The sequence below is a fragment of the Engystomops pustulosus genome, chromosome 5 (genome assembly GCF_040894005.1).
Source record: "Engystomops pustulosus chromosome 5, aEngPut4.maternal, whole genome shotgun sequence".
Classification (NCBI taxonomy): domain Eukaryota; kingdom Metazoa; phylum Chordata; class Amphibia; order Anura; family Leptodactylidae; genus Engystomops; species Engystomops pustulosus.
Genome location: NC_092415.1, coordinates 91991249 through 92012359, shown reverse-complemented (window position 1 = coordinate 92012359; position 21111 = coordinate 91991249). Strand labels below are relative to the sequence as shown.

At 43.1% G+C, this 21111-nt stretch overlaps 1 protein-coding gene across 2 annotated transcripts in view; it reads right to left on the bottom strand.

Moving 5' to 3' along the window:
* Positions 1-17192, bottom strand: part of KDSR (3-ketodihydrosphingosine reductase) — a 31617-nt gene extending 14425 nt beyond the window's left edge. Inside the window, exons 1-7 of one of the 2 annotated variants that reach the window (XM_072152689.1) lie at positions 17174-17192; positions 13225-13314; positions 6868-6924; positions 3023-3088; positions 2218-2313; positions 1427-1618; positions 801-884 (exon numbers count right to left, since the gene is read on the bottom strand). In XM_072152689.1, the coding sequence (XP_072008790.1) occupies positions 801-884; positions 1427-1618; positions 2218-2313; positions 3023-3088; positions 6868-6924; positions 13225-13314; positions 17174-17176 (588 nt within the window). In that variant the 5' untranslated portion in view covers positions 17177-17192. Of the gene's footprint in view, positions 1-800; positions 885-1426; positions 1619-2217; positions 2314-3022; positions 3089-6867; positions 6925-13224; positions 13315-15842; positions 16206-17173 lie in introns of those variants that run through there. The other variant, XM_072152687.1, reaches the window with a different exon arrangement.
* Between the last annotated feature and the right edge of the window lie 3919 nt (positions 17193-21111).

The window sequence follows — 21111 nt, the reverse complement described above, 5'->3', positions numbered from 1 at the left end:
CTTCCCGCCACCTTCTAAGCCAATCAGATGGCTTCTTTAACGGTCACGTGACCCAACCCGGAAGTCGGGCGTACTGCGCATGCGCGAATCGGCCGGCGATACACGGCCGTCGCGCAGTACGCACCGGCGTTCACAGGAGGCAGTAGCTGTGGGAGGTAGCGCCCGGAAGCCGGGAGGCACCTCATCCAGGGTCCGGAGACCCATGCTCCCCTCGGCTTCAGCTCCAGGCCGCAGGAGGAGGGGAGCCAGGACACGTCCTGCAAGACGCCCAGCCAGGAAGGGAGGTACAGCCCCCGCTCGCGGCCAGTCCTGGGGGGTTTCTAATTTCATCCCCCCCCCCCCCAAGGGGAGAGACGAGGTCTCGCAACCCTGACCCTTGGTAGGGACAGGAATACACTGGGGAACAGCGGCAGAGGAGGGGCCTTATAACCTTCGCAACTTCCTGTCCCTACCAAAGGTCAAGGTGCAACCTCCAGGTGCCGTCATGGGGGACGTCATGGAAATGTTGTATTTTTGTTAAAACAGTGAATTAAAGAATGTGTTCTTTTGTTATCCTGAGTACATGTAAGAAACTTATCTTCTTGGGAATAACCCTTTAATTACCATGACGCATTTCTGTATTTTTATTGAAAGTAATACAGCTGAGCCAAGACATACCCAATATCTTTTGGACATAGCCCCCAAAAAATAATTGTTTTGTGCAAACTCTACCATGTTCCAAAACTTGATACTTTTCATACATGTTGCAGGTTAGGTGTCTAGTATGCAAGACATGATAAATGTGCCTCCCAAGTGCGTACCTTAGATTTATTTTCCTCTGCAAACCCAGGTGTATCAGTATCCGGAGGGTAAGCAACAGTCACATAAACATTATATGGCTTTATCTAAAAAGAACAAAAGGTTATAGTTATTTATAGAAAATAAAACCAGGAACTATTCTGATTCTTGTAATTGATACAGCATATTGTCAGGGTCTGCAAGAAAACTCTCCATCTAGCTAATCGCACACAGGATGTGTAGTTTCACAGGATGCAAACAATGGTCCGTTGGACCCACTAGTGACACTCACGCTGGTCACAATGAAAGCCTGCACAGGCTGCGATACAGGCAGGAATTGGACCTGCTCTATCTATTGCAGCTCAAGCAGTTGGCTTATGCACGAGGCTGTGTAATCCACTGCCATAGAGTGCAGTAAGTACATGTGCTAGCTTTAGGAAAAACAGCTAACACACATCCTCAATTTCCAGTCGTCTGCACAGGCCCCTATTCATTTGAATTAGATTTAACAGTTATACCAGACACAGCCCATTTGTCAATTGTACGGTTACCGAAATCAGGGCAGCCAAGTTTTCCTAAATGGAAAAAACGTAACTTTCAAAAGTTTTTTTTTTTTTTTTTTTTAAATGCTCTGCTTTATCCACAATACCTCCATTTGTAGCGCTTCCGCAAGGCCACGGAGTGCAAACTTTGTTGGCGAGTATGCAGTGTATCCAAATAACCCCAATTGTCCTGCTTGTGAGGACACGAAAACAATTCTTCCCAACCGCCTCTCCTTCATAGTAGAAATTACTGCACGACTGGGGTACACACTGCCCAGATAATTCACTTTCATCAGTCTCTGAAGAAAAAGACAAGTTAACCGCATTTAAATAAAACACAAGGTTTCACACCAAGACGGAAATGGCAGAGAACATATTTCCAGTTTAATATATATTGTCTAAAGTTTTTATTGCCTGTTTTTTATGACATCCTATATTCTTCTATCCATACTTACAAGGAATGCTGTAGGCTACTCATAATTCATATTTACGGATACATAATAGACAATGGAATGAAATTCCATTTCAGACAAATCCTACCCCTATGGCTTCAATAAGTTACTCATGGCATGGAGGTTAAATTTGTGCAGCAACATTTCAGATACTGTATTTTTCGGACTATAAGGCACACAAAAAATCCTTTGATTTTCTCAGAAATCAAAAGGTGCGCCTTATAGTCCAGTGCGCCTTATATATGAACTGTACTTACAGACAACAGCTGCCTTGAACTGTGTACAGGTCTGCCAACTGCTGGTCATTCATCCTTATAATCCGGTGCACCTTATATATGGACCTAGATGTTTTAGCAGGCATTGATGGTGCGCCTTATAAACCAGTGCCCCTTATAGTCAGAAAAATACTGTATATGTGAATATACTCCAGAAGAACAGAAACTTACAGAAAAACGATCAATATCTATCTCTTCAAACTTTCCTGCAATTGATGTTCCAGCACAATTCACCAACATATCCACTGGGCCAAGTTTTTCCTGAGCCTAAAAAACAAGGACACAGAATTATATTTTTCCTGCATTTATCAATATCAATAAGCAAAGAATAATGTCAGATGTAGAATATATCCAACCGCATTTATAACCACCCATTATAAAAATTATTTGAGCCTTCAGACCTGGTCTACATGGCAATTTAACATCAGACTTGCATTTTACATGTCTAGAAGCACATTCACCCATTATTATAATATGCCTCAGTCTTATGCAACCAGCGCTTTACATCAACTCTGTGGTTTCGACGTAAACAATGTGATCAACTTTGTATTAGGTGACTTCTTGTATGATGGCACCATTGGACAACTTATTTGTTTATATGGTATATGTCTGTATGATTTGATAAAGGATTTCTGAGTTAAAATCAGACAATCCCAAAAGGCATCCTAGTAAAGTCTGTGCTTCCTATGGAGCTCACCAACACAGACACCAACAGCTCTTCTGCCTCAGTAAAAGGCCATCACTGTGGAGGTATAAGCAGGACTCTGGTTCTCTGCTAGGAGTCCTGTAAGGTGCTTCATTCATATAAACCAATATATCAGAGCTTAGCTTCTCTTCTTATTGTATCCTGCACTCACCTAAAGTCAAGATAAACCACTCAAGTCCATGTGAATACAGGCTTCCTAGGCATTTGGGTACAGTATCTTGCTGTAATAAGAAATTAAATCTTGTAAAAGTCATGAAAAAAAATACATACCTGTTTGATGACATTTTCTACTTGTCTATAGTCTTTCGACACATCAACCGATATACATAAAACTACCTAAAAAAAAAATTACAATGTGTTATACACATACTAACAATTGTAACTTCATGATATTAATATTTAGAGAAACAGGAGATAATTTAAAACACAAAATTACAATGTAGATAGAGTATGCATCTTAAAATTCCCACTGCACATATTTTATAGTAATTGTATACACATTTTTCATGAATATATTTTTATATAATATTCAAGTAATCATTTTATATCTAAAACATCTTATACCATAAATCATTATTAATTTTTTTCCTCTCGTTTCCCCCTCCCATATCTCTACATTTTAAATTTATATCCAATAAAGGGACAATAACCCATGAATACCCCAACACAAATATCCTCCTTCCTCCACTCTCAGCCCCTCTTATTCTTATACAGATAGATTTATTAAAGGGGTTTTCCAACAAACTAAAAGTTAGGCCCTATCCACAGGATATGGAGCTGATGGAGATCAGCGAGTGCTGGGCTCGGCAATTTTCGTCAGCTCCATAGAGATTAATGGAGCAGAACGGTCATGCACGGCCGTCTGCTCCATTACTCTGACGGAGCGACGATGGGTCCGATGGACCCCTAGTTCTCGCAATCAGTGGGGGTCTCAGCACCCTGTGGAGCGGAGGCATACATCAGTGTTAATGTAGCCTTAGACTGTTTTTTTTATAACATTATGTCCTTCAGGTTAGTGGTAAATTTTGGTTTCATAAATAAATGCAAAACCTGCCATTTTCAAATTCAAAATGTTCTGCTTTTGATACAAATAGTTTTATATTCTTATGGCCTAAATTTCTTTTTAATCCAGGCAATAGGAGACAATGCACCCTAAAGTTTGTTACGCAATTTCTCCAGATTATAGAAATACCGAACAAACTGCTGTAGGAGCTTGGAAGAAAAACAGCTCCATTGGGCTTTTGGAGGGACGATTTTGTTCGACTACATTTCAGATCTATGTCACATTGCAATGCGACAATGTGCAACGTGACCCCATTTTGGAAACTTTACATTATCAATGAATTTGTAAAGGGGTAAAAGTACCATTTTATCCCCATTCGGTTTCAAAAAATTGATTAGCAATGGCCTGTAAAAATAAAAATCATATTCCCCCCCATAAACATAGCTTTAGAAATTAAAACAAACATTTTTAAGAGGAAAATGAACCCTATAGTTCATTACCAGATATTCCCCAACTACAGAAATACCCATTATGTGGTAAGATACACAGCCAAGTAGCACTGCTCAAAAGTGAGCACTACTTGGCCTTTTGCAGAGAAGATTTTGCTGTAATAGTTTTCAGCTTCATGTCCCATTTGCAGAACCCTTGAGATAAAAGGATAGTGGAAACCCACAAAGAGTGACCACATTGGGGGCTATATTGAGGATTTTGACCCTACATGTGCTTTCCAACAATGAATGCACAAGAATTGGTGCAGATTGAATTTTTTTTTACAAAAACACTTTCTAGTGCTCAATATATGTTACAACTAGATTGTGCAACTAAGAAAGAATTGCCTGCTACCCATTTTTCTTAATTATCTAAAGCCCCTACAACGTTTAACCTGGAAATATTATAGGGTTCAGGAGTAGAAGAGCAGTGTGGGCATTTCAAGCCTAATTTAGTGATTTACAGAGCACTGACTGACAACTGCAAGTAAATAAATAAACCCCTGAAACATATCCCCATTTTGGAAATTCTACCTTCAAGTTATTGAGAACGATGTAATGAGCATTTTAACCCCACAGGAGCTTTCAAAAAGTTAAAGGGAACCTTGACCAAACAGACCTTTACTAGTATGTGGTCAAGCAGTTGAACACCTTATAGATCAGGTTTCTTTCATGACCCAAGGTGGTGGCATCATCCAAAAAAATAAACTTTGAAGTGAGTATAAATTAGTTCAATAAAGTCACGGAGGCAGAGATTTTCGTTCTCTCTTCCTCAGAATATGTTGATAAAAAATTGTTGACGTACCGTGTTAGCCAGGAAAAATCAAAAATCTGATGTAAATACTACAAAAGTGCATAAGCAATGATACCTTTATTGGCTAACCAGAAAAATTATATTTTGTGCAAGCTTTCAGGGCACACGGGCCCCTTCTTCAGGCATGGATACAAATGAAGCACTGAGAGAAAAACACAACATTTGAGGCATGTTACAATAAGATAATTGGTACATATGGCGAGACTCAATTAAGATAAGCTGGAGCAATAAAAGTGGAGGTTATGTTACACAGAGAACCTCTGTGTTACACTGACTCCAGACCCCTGCCATCCTAGCCCCCCCTCCACCCCATCACTCTTCGCTGTGTAACATACTCCACTTTTATTGCCCCAGCTTATCTTAATTGAGTCTCGCCATATGCACTAATTATCTTTATGTAACATCCCCCAAATGTTGTGTTTTTCTCTCAGTGCTTCATTTGTATCCATGCCTGAAGAAGGGGCCTGTGTGCCCTGAAAGCTTGCACAAAATATAATTTTTCTGGTTAGCCAATAAAGGTATCATTGCGTTTGCACTTTTGTAGTTTTTACACAAAAGTATTTACATCAGATTTCTGATTCTTCCTCAGAATGTCACCTTCATTGTAATTGATGGTCATGCACCCAGAGAAATCATGATCTAAATCTCCTGAAGTCCTTTGCATGATGTCAATCACAGGGGAGTAGGCGTTCTGAGGCAGAGAGAGCTCGACTTCCATGTTAAACTCTCCGCCTGCTTGACTTTATACAACCATTTCACAGATCTTTCTTTCAAGGCCCTGCATGGTTCCATCATCCACAAAATCAACTTTGTAGTGAGTTGTAAAATGGTTGTACAGTGGATGATGGAACCATGCGGGGCCATGAAAGAAACATGATCTAGAAGGTGTAAAGCTGCTTGACAACATACAGGTAATAGTTTATTAGATTACCGATGACCAGTTCCCCTTAAATGTGCCCATACCCATATACAGTATAACACATTAGGTGGGTTATTCCAAGTACAGATACCACACCAAAAAGAAAATGAATTGTCCCAAAAGTCAATTACAAGGGAACCTGGGACCTCATTTTCCCTAAAGACAGGTTGCAGAAGCCCATCACACCTGCAGTGCAAAAATGCCTCTCTGCTTCTTATTAGCATTTGCATTACAATACAAGTATGTTATATCTTACCTTGCACCCTGACAGAAACCTCTGTGTAGTCACAGGGGTTGGGTTTTAGTTTGGAGGCATTTCAAAAAACCGACGTCACCGGCTGTCTGGCCGAGGAGAGACGTGGAGGTGGTGAATAAATATGAGTCGGGGGGCATGCATTAATTAGGTCTCGGAGGAGCCAGAAGGCGCTCTTCGGACGGGACCCTGAGGGCCTCCGGCTCATTTGAATATTTTTTAAAAGCTTATTTTCTCGCTCTAATGGAAGCCCTGGAGGAAGCGAAAAGAGGCTCCCTCGTGCCCTACAGGTGCGTTATGGGACATTGTAAGTGTTATGGTTTGACCAGATGCAGTAGTCCTATGCTGGGAACATACTTGGAAATCTTTCATCAGGTCTCTGGCTGTCCATGGATGAAGACAGCACCTTGCAAATGCAATGTGGGGTGCCAGGGAAGGTAAGTATTAAATTTCCTTTACAGGATAAAATAATTTACATGACCATCAGCAGGAAGAAGATTGAATCTCTCATAGCACTCTTGTGATAACCACCATGAAAGCAAACATGGACAAAGGTTAAAGGGGTTGCCATTATGTCTAGATGGTGTATATACCCCTGGTTTCATTTTTTTTTTTTTTTTTTAAAAAACAGTCCTTACCTGTTTGTCGTTTATTGCATACTTTTCAATTTCTTTTTTGGCCTGAACTAATTTGCTCTGAAATGAAAAAAAAAAAAAATTCTAAAGTCAAAACATTTACTTCTAGTTGTAGCTTTTTTCTGTTTAGTAAAGTGAATATTTGGCTTATAGATAAGAGTCTATTAAAGTTCAGTGCAGCCATTAGATAATACAGGTTGAAGTTCAGCCAGCAACACTTTCATCTATTTTTGCCCATGCTAAACGTTCTCTTTTTGGATCTACAGTAGGACCACGTGTCTTACAGTTTAATGTTCCCTCAGAGCAACTGGATTTGGAATTTGTAGGCAAGAACTATATTACAAGTTTGAGAACTTCAGGTGCTTGAGATTTTGTTATGACTTGTAAAGCAGCATAAGAATACAGTATTTCTAACTTTTTAAAATTATTATAACAAGAAACACTGCGGCAGTGAATTATTCAACGTACAGACCAAACATAATCAACACATCCGGAAAATACATAAATTGTTTGTACTAGAGTTACACCATCCATCAAATTTTCTATCTCAAACGATCAGATACCAGGAATATTATATATTAGTAAACATAGTGATAGGAATATACGGTAGTATTCTAGTAATATGTTAGTAATATGTTGAATATTATTATTGTTCGGACTAGGGTTAAATCATTCATCAAATATTCTATCCTAAATTATCGGATACTGTATCAGGAATAAATACAGTAATAGGAATATACCTTATATACTCGAGTATAAGCCTAGTTTTTCAGCACAAAATTTGTGCTCAAAAACCCTAACTCGGCTTATACTCGAGTCAACTAAAAACATAAAGACAAAACTCATCTTTCTGACGTCCCCCATAGGTCCTCTTCTGTCTGAGACAGAAGAGGACCTATGGGGGACGTCAGAAAGATGAGTACAGTGTTATTTTTTTTCCTACTACAGGGGCTGGGCAGGCTGTATGCTACAGGGGTTGGGCAGGCTGTATGCTACAGGGGCTGGCAGACTATATACTAGGAGGCTGTAACCAATGCATTTCCCACCCTCGGCTTATACTCGAGTCAATAGGTTTTTCCAGTTTTTTTGTGTTGAAATTAGGGGTCTCGGCTTATACTCGAGTATATACGGTAAATATGTGGGGGAGAATTATCAGAAGTGTTATCTAGTAAAACATTGACTACTAAAACTGTACTATTGTTCAGACTATGTCTGAGAGCAGAACTGTTCCAGTTGCCCATGGCAACCAATCAGAGCTCAGTCTTCATTTTCCCATACCTGTTTAAGTTTAAAGCTGAGCTCTGATTGGTTTTACCTCAGACACTTCTGATAAAAGCCATAGTATTATATTGTAATAGTAAAATGTTGAATTCTAGTACAGGCAGTCCCCGGGTTACGTACAAGATAGGGACTGGAGGGTTGTACTTAAGCTGAATTTGTATGTAAGTCGGGTTGCTGGTAACTAAGGATGCATTAGCTGGTGCGATCTCACGCTTCCTTAGTTACCTGGAATCTCCGGCTTCTAGTGCACTGGCTGGTAACTAAGGAAGCGTGAGAGCGCACCAGCTAATGCATCCTTAGTTACCTGAACCCCCGATACTGCCGGCAATTACTTACTTTATACATTGGCAACGGATTGTGCTCCCCGTCACCTCCATGGCCCGCTCCAGCCTCTCGCTCCGCCCAACGATCCCCGTCACCTCCACGGTCCGCTCCAGCCTCTCTCCGCCCAACGATCCCCGTCACATCCACGGCCAGCTCCAGCCTCTCTCTCCGCCCAACGATCCCCGTCACCTCCACGGCCCGCCCAATGAGGAGGCGCAGCGCTATTGAAACCCGGAAGTGGACTGCGCATGTGCGGGGTGCCGAGTGCCCCGTTCGTATCTACGGGTTGTCCGTAACTCGAAACGCCGTAAGTCGGGGACTGCCTGTACTATTGTTCAGATTAAGGTTACACCATCCATTAAATTTGATACTAGGTATATTATATATTAGTAAATATAGTAATATATTAGCAAAATGTTCAATACTAAGCCAATTATTTTTATGACCCAGTTTCCCCACCCCCATATCATGGACAACCCACATCTGATAGATTTTAACTAGACCGTGCGCGCGGTTACATAGGAAGTGAAGGAGAGCCGCGCGCATGGTAAGCGCCGAGCGCGTACCTCCCTGCGCCGGCTATAAAGTTTAAAAAGTGTTTTAAACCGCGATACAGCGGTTTAAAACACTAACAAAAATAAGCTCCGGCACCAGCTCACCCTGAGCTGGTGCTTGGCGTTTTCTTCTTAAACCTGCCATTTCAAGTGGTAGGTTTCCTTTAACAAAAACAGGAACACGTGTGCGAGTGTGGAATCTCTAGTGGTCCCAAGCCAAGACATGCTACAGAAGATTAATTTTGACAGCCTGATGGAACGGGAGGTTACAAGCAGCCCCAAGCAGGCTGCAGCAGTCCAAAGTGAATTTATTGCTGCATTGTCATTTGTTCTTCAGTGAAATGGCTTTCAATAGAGAAAGTTTTAAAGGGACAAATATAAATTATTGACAGCACTTTACAGCTTTTGGCAATCAGGTCAGAAATTCTCAGACTCTTCTGCAGATACAATGTATATGATTTTACTGTCACAATACAAGGTAATGGTTAGCTAGCTATAGACAGTATATCACAAATCCTTTGTCTGCCAGTGGCAGAAGAGGTTACAAGCAGCAAAGTTCTCCTCTTCCTATTGACAACACATGCACACTTGGCTGAACCAAGCCTGTGTGTAGGGAAAGTAGCAAAATAGCTGCAGGCCAATCTGTTAATAGGCCGAAAGATATTGAAGGCGTCCAAGGATTTAACCCCTTAAGGATGCAGCCAGATTAAACGTTAAAGCGCAACCTTCATTTCAGTTGATTTTTATTATTGTGTGTGGGGAAGGGAGGCAATGTTGGGGACATTTTTTTCTAATGTACGTTATAAAAAAAAAAAAAAAAATCTTATTCTGCATTCTGACGACCTTATTGGGGCCGTATGCATGTCCCCCATAAACGGCAACAGTGCGGCACCGCACACCAGAAAAAGATAGGACATGTCCTATCTTTCCCCATGTTACAGGCCGTACATAATGCATTGCTATGGAGAGGGTCACCCCTTCTCCTCTCCATCGCGGCGGACGTATGCCCGGCCGTAGCCGTGCGGGCATACGTCAGTGTGAATGCAGCCTTAGTTTGTAAAGAAACAGACAGCTAAGTGCCAGTCATTTACAATGTTACCTCTACATTGCTATGGCAGATCTGTCTAAAGGATTAACCCTTCCTGCTCTCTCCTTGGCTGTGGTAATCAGTGAGCAATATACAAACATAAATGAATGCCCTGTTTTTTGACCGCCAATCTAATATATATCACCATGAGGGGGACATTGTCACATTTCTTGCTGCCTGGACACTATGCACATTAACCCCTTAAGGACGCAGGGTTTTTCGGCTGATTTCTCGCTCCCCAACTTCAAAAATCCATAACTTTTTCATTTTTACGTGTACAGACCTGTGTGAGGGCTTATTTTGTGCGTAACAAATTTTACTTTCCCATGATGTTATTTATTTTAACATGTCGTGTACTGCGAAGCTGAAAAAAAATTCCAAATGTGGAAAAATTGAAAAAAAAAAACGCACGTGCGTCACGTTCTTGTGGGCTCAGTTTTTACGACTTTCACTCTTCGCTCCAAATAACACGCCTACTTTATTCTCTGGTTCGGTGCGATCGCGGTGATACCAAATTTATATAGGTTTTATTGTGTTTTAATACATTTTTAAAAAATTAAACGAATGTGTACAAAAAAGAAAAACTTTTTTTGCCATCTTCTGACGCTAATAACTTTTTCATACTTTGGCGCACGGAGATGTGTGAGGGGTCATTTTTTGCGAAATGAGGCGACATTTTCATTGCTACCATTTTGAGGACTGTGCGACATTTTGATCATTTTTTATTTCATTTTTTATGTTATGTAAAAAGGTGTAAAAGTCGCATTTCGGACATTTGGGCGCCATTTCCCGCCACGGAGGTCACCGCCGGCCGTAACCGTTTTTATATTTTGATAGATCGGGCATTTTGGGACGCGGCGATACCTAATATGTCTGTGATTTTTACTGTTTGTTATGTTTTATATCCGTTCTAGGGAAAGGGGGGTGATTTGAACTTTTAATATTTTATTAATTTTTTTTATTTTTTAAACTTTTTTTTTCTTTTTTTTTTTCACTATTTTTTAGACCATCTAGGGTACATTAACCCTAGATGGTCAGATCGCTCCTACCATATACTGCAATACTACAGTATTGCAATATGGCATTTTTGCAGGTCATACATTACAATGAGCCAGTGGCTCATTGTAACGAACCTGCATAAACCATGTAGCCTCGTGTCAAAAGAAGACCCGAGGCTACCATGGTAACCGATCGCCGCCCCCCGATGACGTTCGGGGGCGTGGCGATGGGAAAAAAAAGATGGCGGCGCCCGCGCGCCGCCGTCTTTTAAACGCCGCCGGCGACTTTGCCGGCGGCGTTTAGAGGGTTAATAGCCGCGATCGGTGCAAGCACCGACCGCGGTTATTAGCGGTGGGGGTTTTGTGCAAAATGCAAAAACCCCCACCTCTGTATGAAGAGGACTCAGCCCGTGAGCCCTCTTCATACATCCCTTATACCTCTGCGCCGTAGAGCTACGGCGCAGAGCGTTAAGGGGTTAAATGTGGTTTTTAATGTAGAAAAGTCTGCTGTGTAATGTCAAGAGCGCAAGACTGTGGCGAGTCAATCAGGGACCTGCAGTGGCCGAATTTAATAAACCAACCCCAAGTGCAGGGGACTCATGGTATCTTATATAGTACCAGGAATCTCATCTCTATGATACATGCAGTTCCATCCCTGGCAGCTTGGTCACTCTGGCCTTAACCCGTTCACGACCCGTGACGTAATAGCACGTCACGGGTCGGCCGCATGGAGAGGGCTCACGCGCTGAGCCCTCTCCATAGCCGGTAAGTATTTGCTGCATATTGCAGCAAAGGCTTACCGGTAACACCCGCGATCGGTGCCAGCACCGATCGCGGGTGTTTTCCCGCTGATCGCCGCCGGCAAAGCTGATGGCGGCTTCAAAAGGATTGCGGCGCATGGGCGCCGCCATCTTTTCGAGGATCGCCGCTCCCCGTGATGTCATCGGGGAGCGGCGATCCGTCGCCATGGTAGCCTCGGGTCTCACGAAGACCCGATGCTACTTCGGGTTAACCCATGCATTACAATGTGCTATCAGCACATTGTAATGTATGAGTAGTAAAATCCCCATATACTGCCATACTGTAGTATGGCAGTATATGATAGGATCGTGCAGACACCCTAGGGTTAAAGTACCCTAGGGAGTCTGAAAAATAGTAAAAATAGAAAAATTATAATAAAAAAAACCCTAAAATCACCCCCCTTTCCCTAGAACTGATATAAATTATAAATAAACAGTAAAAATCATAAACACATTAGGTATCGCTGCGTCCGAAAATGCCCGATCAAAATATGATAACGGTTTTTCACTGCGTTTAATCCCGTAACAGAAAATCGCGCCCAAAGTCAAAAATGGCACTTTTTTTGTCATTGAAAAAAATAAAAAAATTCTATAAAAAGTGATCACAAGGTCGAATAGTCCTAAAATTTATAACATTGTAAACGTCATGAAAATTCGCAAAAAACTACACCACCCACAGCTCCATACACCAAAGTATAAAAAAGTTATTAGCGCCAGAAGATGGCGAAATCCCCCAAAAAATTTTTGTACAGGAGGTTTTAATTTTTTTAAATGTATGAAAACATAAAACCTATATAAATCTGGTATCCCCGTACTCGCACCGACCCAAAGAATAAAGTAGACATGTCATTTGGGGTGCACAGTGAAATCCGTAAGATCCAAGCCCACAAGAAGACGGCACAAATGCATTTTTTAACCAATTTCACTGCATTTGGAATTTTTTTTCCCGCTTCCTAGTACACGGCATGGAATATTCAATACCATCTCTATGAAGTGCAATTTGTTACGCAGAAAATAAGCCGTCACACAGCTCTGTACATGGAAAAATAAAGAAGTTATGGATTTTTGATCATGGGGAGTGAAAAATGAAAAAACAAAAAAGGGCCAGGTAATGAAAGGGCTTCTACCACCAGGATGGAGTTTCTACCACCATAGTAGCTTTATTAACTACTATGGAGCCAGGAGCCCATCAGGCTCATTTGCATACAGTCTTTCATCCTGGTGGTAGGTGTCCTTTAACACTAAACCAGCATAGTGGACGTGGTAACATACAGGTAAAAAACATTCAATAAGATTCCAGGTTTTCTTCAGCTTACCTCATCACGAGCAACCAAGGTAATGAAAGCACCTTGCTTAAAACATTCAATTGCAATACATTTTCCAATACCACTGGACCCACCGGTCACCTAATTTTTTTGAGGGAGAAAGGAAAGAAAAAAGTACCTCATTTACATTAGGAAAGAATTATCATAAAATGTAAAAAAAAAAAAAAAATAAGCATTGTATAAGGTAATAACATAAGTGCATATAAGCAAGCTACATTTTTCCAAGTGACATAAACGCTAAGCAGAGGCCATTGGAGCCAAAGGCAATATATTGCATACGGTCAGGGAGGACCTTACTAATGTCATGGTCTGTAGAAGAACAGTGACATCTCTAGGAAAACACCCTGAATATCAGCAGCGGGAACCACTGGTTGCTGCCAATGCTCATCTCCCCCTGAAAGTGGGAGGAGCAGGGTGACGTATGCCACTGTATTTGCATACAGCACAGGGCAAGAAACGTCATGGGAACCCAGACTTCAATGTCCATTTAGAAAAAAAAAAAGTCTATGCAGAGGGGATAGGGGAATATATATAATCTGACATCTGTGATAGGAAGGTGGATGAGAAGAGCCAAAGTAAGTGAAAAATATGGTTAAAGGGGTTTGCCCATGAAAGAAAATTCACAAATTTCACAATACAGTTTACACAATAAAGAGAATTTTAACCCCTTTACAATTGGACTACAGTTTTAGCTCCTATCAATCCCTATGCTGGTCAGTGTAAAATTCCCGGGGTAAGCAGACACTTCATGATCCCTCTAGTGCTGTGAGACAAATATGTGGTTAGATTATCAGGGTACAGGTTTAATATACACTTTCATTTAGCTTTTGAACATTGTATTAGTATCTGACACAGAAAGCGATGAGATGGATCAGAGATGAAATTATGAGATCCATGAGATGCCCATTACACACAATGACACAGCTCTCCAACATCTTTGCTATTTTACAACACACTGCTAGATCTGCGTCTTCTTCCGATCCCTCCCCAGATAAAGAACTTATCTGTCTGTAGCTTTACACTACAGGAGGTAAGTGTCAGCCATCAGAAAGAAAACCAAGATGATGGCCGACACTATCAGAAGATACAGGGTTGGGAACCAGGGGCAACTGAAATTGTGCACACCAGGACTGATATAATTTGGAGCTTTGCTCTGGTTAGATAAATTACTTTCTAATATACGAGTTTCTTACAGGTTTCATTATGTGATCCAAAAGATAAAACCAACTTTGTTCTTTTGGTAAAAACAATCAGAGATTTCACCAAATTCATACAGCTTTGATTATTTAATTCCTTTAACCCCTTACCGATGCATGCCGTACTACCGTCAGGTCCCGGTGCATGGAGAGGGCTCACGGGCTGACAGATGAAGAATGGCATGATATCATGGAAGCTACCCCTCTGTTTTCTCTATTGGAGGTACTCACAAATACTATTGATTCACAGAGCTTATAAAAGTCTCCGATAACATTGGAAAAAATTGTGGCAAGAGCTTCTGGAGATTGCCCCAAATGTAAAGGGGAGAATGCGTACATACCGCATACGTTCCGGGGTTGTACCCAGTTAGTCTTATGGGTTGGATGTTTTGGCATTAATTAGAGAGGTATGCTTTATTACTATTCAGCCTTCTGTATTAGCATTTGTACTGGGATACCCCGGAGACACAAGTGCACAGGGGTCAGTCAAGCTCACTGTATGGCGCATTCTGTACCAGACGCACAAGTTAATTGCATCCTATCGGATACAACCTACTGTAGATTGTTGGAGACCCTTGGATAGCACTTGGGCCCACTGCTGAGGGATGCTATGAGCCCTATATCGATAACACAACTGTATTGGTGAGATAGCAGATGGGACCTCCTCGACCTGACCAGTTTATATTCCCACTCCCTGGGTTCTTTTAAATATGAAATAAACTATGGTCAGTATTAGGATTACAATACTGGAAACATGTTAGCTATCTTAGCCATTCAAAGCATTACATATAATAGGGCTAATCTAATGTTTTGCCTGATCTGTGTGGGGGGTTGGGAGGGTTTGTTCTCACATGTTACTGTATGTTTACTTTTGTATGTAATGTACAATGTTATATGTTGAAAAATGGAAAATGTGTTGGTATTAAATAAAAAACAGCAGATTTAAAAAAGGGCATAAGAAGGTAAAACATCCTGCCAGAGGGGACACACATCAGTATGCTTGGTTTACAATCGTTAATGCTGGGGTCCGATTTCCTTTAAGAACCCATCCTGTGCATAACCTGGGTAGTGACTGTAATGACATCGCTATCACTTCAGCCATTCACACATTAGTGTTATTCAGGGCAACATTGTTACTCCTGGGAATTCGCCATAATCTGGAAATATCCAGCTGTAACTGAAAGAAGATGGACCATAATTGTGACCGCTGCTGTACCCAATTCTATAGGCACCACATTACCATTATGTAAGGGCAGTGCCACTCGTGCCCCGATTTCACCACCTACAAAAGGCAAACTGGACTAGTGATACCACAAGTATCAGCCTTCTGCTAAGGAGTCTGCACTCTGCAAGGGTAGAACAGCTTCATCCCTGGGTGGAAGACATACTGTGCCCACCACAGCACAAACTCACCACAACGTGGGCACCTGCCAGCTTCAGGGGCTTAGGGCTGATGAGCGGAGACACCATGTACAGCAGCAACACAAACGCCACTATGAAGGCGGCGGCCAGCAGCAGCATGACTGACTGAGCGAAGGCGTCCAGCCTGAAGGTGGGTGAGAGCCAAGGGGGAGGAAATGGGACAGGCTGAGCCCGGAGAGGAAGAGGCTGCGGGCAGCGAATGGTGCAGGGCAAGGGTCACACAGAGGGTTCCTGTCCACAGACTACACTGTGACGGCGTGCGCCTCAGCACAACAGGGTCCTGGACAGGCGCCACCTCCGCCACCCTGCTTCCTGTTTATAACGCACGTTCTCTACGACCAAGAGGGCTCCGCACTTCAGTTATGGCTTCTGGGAGATCTTATGTCGCCATCTGGTGGCAAATGGCAATTGCTTTTCTTTCATCCCTTGAAATAGAATTCAATGGAAACCCGCTGAATAGGAGCTGTCTGAGGAAAATCATATGTTTCATAATGTCACACATAGTTTTTTGTGACAAAGTGTTTTTCTTCTGCATGGCAATTTTTGGTTCTTTGCTTTTTTTTAAAGCCAAGTTCACACCTGTGTTCCATTGATTATCCATTTATATAACAACAAGTAGGAGGGCACAATGTGATGAGGGTGCCACATTTTAAAGAGGAAGAAGAGGGGGCCGTAACTACAGCGGTAGCAGCCAGTATGTTGCATATGGCACTGTATGTGTGTGTGTATATGCACATGAGTGTATTTATGTGATTGTAACTCGCATGTGTGAGTATACTAATATGTATATTTTTAAGTGAGGGTGGCTGAGTGAGTAGCACTTCTGCCTTGCATTGCTGGGTTTCTGGGTTTGAATCCCAACCAGGTCAACATCTGCAAAGAGTTTGTATGTTCTGTCCATGTTTGCTTGGGTTTCCTCCTGGTACTCTGGTTTCTTCCAAAACATACTGTTGTTTAGATTGTGAGCCCCATGGGGACAGGGACCAATTTGACATGCTTTGTGCAGAGCTGCATAATCTGTGTGCATCTGTGTTATTATTTTATTATTATTTAAGTGGGAAGGGGGGCCCCATGCAGTAGCCTGCTAGGGGGCCCTTTCTCTCCTAGTTACGCCACTGAGGAGACGGATGAGGGACCACTATTGAACGAGATGTGGGGCTTGTGGGTGCAAAAATGTAGGGCATTCCAAGTAGGTAAGGCTACATGATTATACTTTGTGGGGGCCACCAAGGGATGCATTCAGGTGGGTGGTATGCAGTAGGTGCAGACTCGGCTGACCCGGGCAAGTGCTGGGCTCCACCGCTCCAAAGGGGCTCACCTACCATGGTCTATTACTTGCTCGCAGGCTGGTCTCATTACCTCCCCTGAATACAGGTCGAATAGGAGGTGGGTGGAGAGGTAGTCGGACGGCCCCCTGCCCTACCCACCTCACATGTGACCTGCCCCAACCTACCCACCTCTCCTGTGAAGTGGCGAATCCCACACCTTGCGTCTGGCCTGCACAACTCGTGTCTGGCCGGCCTGTGTGCCTCATGTCCGGCCTGGCCCGCCCGCGCCCCTCACAGGGCTGTCCACCTTCTCCTATGCAGTCTCCTTCCTGAGCTTGCCACCACGTTCCCACCGGTGTGAGTATAATTGCAACATATGTAAATGCATGTATATGTGTTTTTTTTGGTGTATATATGCTGTATATTTGTGCATAGGTGTGTGTATATATGCTGTATATCTGTGTGTATGTGTTGTGTATACTGGATGCATGTGTATAAATGCTGTTTTTTTTTTTCATCCGTTCAGCAGCACACATATGGGATTCTTCCCCGAGGTACAACTCAGAAGAGAACAGGTTAACAAGCAGTAGTAGACAATTAAACAATTAGTGTCTTGGCTGACTCCACCTATATAAGGTGGAGTCAGAAGAGAACAGGTTAACAAGCAGTAGTAGACAATTAAACAATTAGTGTCTTGGCTGACTCCACCTATATAAGGCCGGAGCACACACACAACCCTTGTATTTCTTTTTGTCAGAGGGTGCGTTCACACGTTGCGTTTTGACCTGCGTTTTCATTGCGTTTGAAACGCATATACAACAGCTGAGGAGGGGTGATTTGCCTAATTACATCACTGTTAACATTTCCGTTTACAAAACGCATCGTAAATGTGATGTTAGCGCATGCGTTTTGTTAACCCATGCGTTAACATTGCGTTTAAAGATGTAAATGGTAATGTAATTAGGCAAATCACCTCTCATCAGCTGTTGTATATGCGCTTCAAACGCAATGAAAACGCGACCAAAACGCAACGTGTGCACGCGCCCTTAGGGTGAAGACACACGTGGCGTTTTTAGGCCGTTTTTTTTTTTTTTGTGTGTTTTCAGATCGTAAAAAACGCATGCATTTTTGACAGGTTTGACCAATTATCTTAATTCAAACTGGTCAAAAACGCATGCGTTTTCAAAAAACGCATGCGTTTTTCAATGATCTGAAAACGCACTAAACTAAAAAAAAGGCCCAAAAACGCCCTAAAAACTTCACGTGTGTCTTCACCCTTAGGTATGAGAGAAGAGTTCCGGTCCTGTGTGTCTACACAGATAGAAAGTAGACAATAGTCAGCGTGTCCCTACACCAGAAGCCAATAGTCAGAGTGCCCCCCAGGCAGCCACAGTGTTCCACACCAATAGATACAGTGCCATCTCAGCAGCCCTTGCCCCACCTCAGCAGCCACAATGCCCCCTCCCAGCCCCTGCCCTTCCACTGCAACCAATGTCCCCTGGCTGTCAGCAGCCACAGTGTCTCCTAGCCCCAGTGGCCACAGTGCCACCACCTCAGCAGCACCTGCCCTTCCCAGATGAGGTTTGTGTCCTGTGGGGAAAAAAAAAAACAATAATTTACTCACTTTTCCTCGCTCCCCTGAAGCAGCAGCAGTTCTTCCTTGGTCCTGGGTGTTACACTGCGGCAGCTGTATGATGTCATCACATAACGTCTGCCAGCTTCACAGTCAGCCTGTACAGCCGATGCACCCAGGAGCAAAATAGGCAACTGCTGCTTATTTGGGCAGCGAGGAAAGATGAGTATTAGAGATACCCAAGCCTCTATGCTGCGCTCCTGGAGATACATAAAAGTAGGGAGATGCCCTGAAAAAACATGAGGCCTTATGTGAGACACCTGTGGCATAGGGTATAAAATACTTTGCAGCATGCTCCACACTCCACAACTTTTCTCCTTCTTCCACCCTCACAAAAGGGAAAAATTATTGGTACCATGGGTAGTGTCCATGAGTGAGATAAAAATTGTAATGCCACCCCACCATAGTAACATATTGCGGCTCATTTACGAAGAGTCCGAACGCCGCAATTACGTCGGGCTTCCCAAATATTTCCGTTTTGCGCCGAATTGCCCCAGGATTTTGGCGCATGCGATCGGATTGTGGCACATCGGGGCCGGCTTTCACGCAACAGAACTCGGATGGCGTGGCCGTCAGAAAACCCGAAGGATTCGGGGGGGAAAAAAAAAAAAAAGGGGTTGCAAAAATAGCACTCACATATACTACATATCAAAGGGAAAGACAGATGTAGTCGCAAAATATATAATCTTTATTGAAGTGAACAATAAAGATTATATATTTTCCAATTACATCTGTCTTTCCCTTTGATATGTAGTCATAAATCTACAGATGTAGCAATTTGTTGATTCTCTCTACATCCCATTTATCTATTGCATAAGCACTCACAAACACCGGAACGAAGCAGGTGAATTCCAGCGAACCCCGGCGGACTTTAGCGCAGCAGCGAAAACTAGTAGACATCGGGCGCATGACCTTAGTGAATCCCGGCAGAACCCGAATCAGTGTCGGAGAAGGCGCTGCTGGATCGCGAATGGACCTGGTAAGTAAATCTTCCCCATTACACAGCATTCTCCTCAAGAATTGAAGTCTTTTACAGTATCTCCCTCATTAAAGTATTGACCCTGTTTTTTTTTGGGGGGGGGGGGGGGGTTGGCTTATTTTTAATTTTTTATGCCCTGCATTGAGGTACACTACAAGCACCATGGATCACTGCACCATGAACATGCCAGTCATTTTGGGGTTAAGATGCCAATGTTAAACGAAACCAAACTGGTGCACGACTAATACACAGATAGTGACCGCTGCCGGCCGAACCTTCATTCAGCTGATAGCTTTTCCTGTGAACACTCTTATACACACGTATGATCGTCTCAGTTTGAGCATGCATATTTAATAAATGGAGAAACATCAGAACATAAGGATAGGGCAGTTTAAATCCAGCTTGCCTAATACTTATCTACTGCCTATCTAGAGCCGGATTATCATTGGTGCTCTTCGAGCACCAGCGCCGGGGGCCCCTGATCCAGATTTTTTGGTTGATGGCCCCCGTCCTGGCGCTTTGATAGCGCCAATGATCAGGTTCCTGCTGGGGCCCCCGCGACCCCGGCCTTCGGCAGTCGGGAAGGGGCCTCCGTCCGGACAGGAAGCTCCTGCCCGTCATTGTATTGTGCTCAAAACAGCCGAAAAAGGACGCATGAGCTCTATTACTGGAGCGATATCGCCGGAAAACCACCCCAGCGCACAGCGCTCTTTGAACTAGAATGTGCAGCCGCATGATGACCTCATCACGTGGCCGCGTACCCCTTCCTGTCTGGCAGCTGTAAAAGATGGGTGGGGGCTTTTTGTATAAAATCATTTATTTGGTTGCATATTAAATAATTCATTGTGGGTGGGGGACAGAATATGAAATAATTCATTGTGAGTGGGGGGCAGAATATTAAATAATTCACTGGGGGGGGGGCAGAATATGAAATCATTCATTGTAGGGGGCATTGCCCGCGCCAGCACCCAGCTTACCCAGGCAAGTGTCGGGGCCCCAGAGCTTCCAGAAGGGCCCACGGCACACACTGGCAAGATAAGAATACTCAATTACATCTGCATGTTTGTTGCTGGTGTAATTGAGAGAAGCTCCTAACTCAGTGTTGGCGCGGGTAACAGGGGGTGGCTCACAGACCGTAACTGCATCAGCTTCGCTGATGTAATTCTCAAGCAGAGCATCTATCACTGTGCAGGACACTGGTCGACATGATGACGCGTCTCTGCTGCTGCTCAGTAGACACTGCACTGTGGCAGAAGAGCAGCAAGCCCCATAACAGATCTATGGCCACATATATACTGCCCTTGGCCCAGATCTCTTGTCGCTGTGACATGCTGCCAGTGACGCCAGGGTGCACTACACTGCCCTCACTGACAGTAGGGC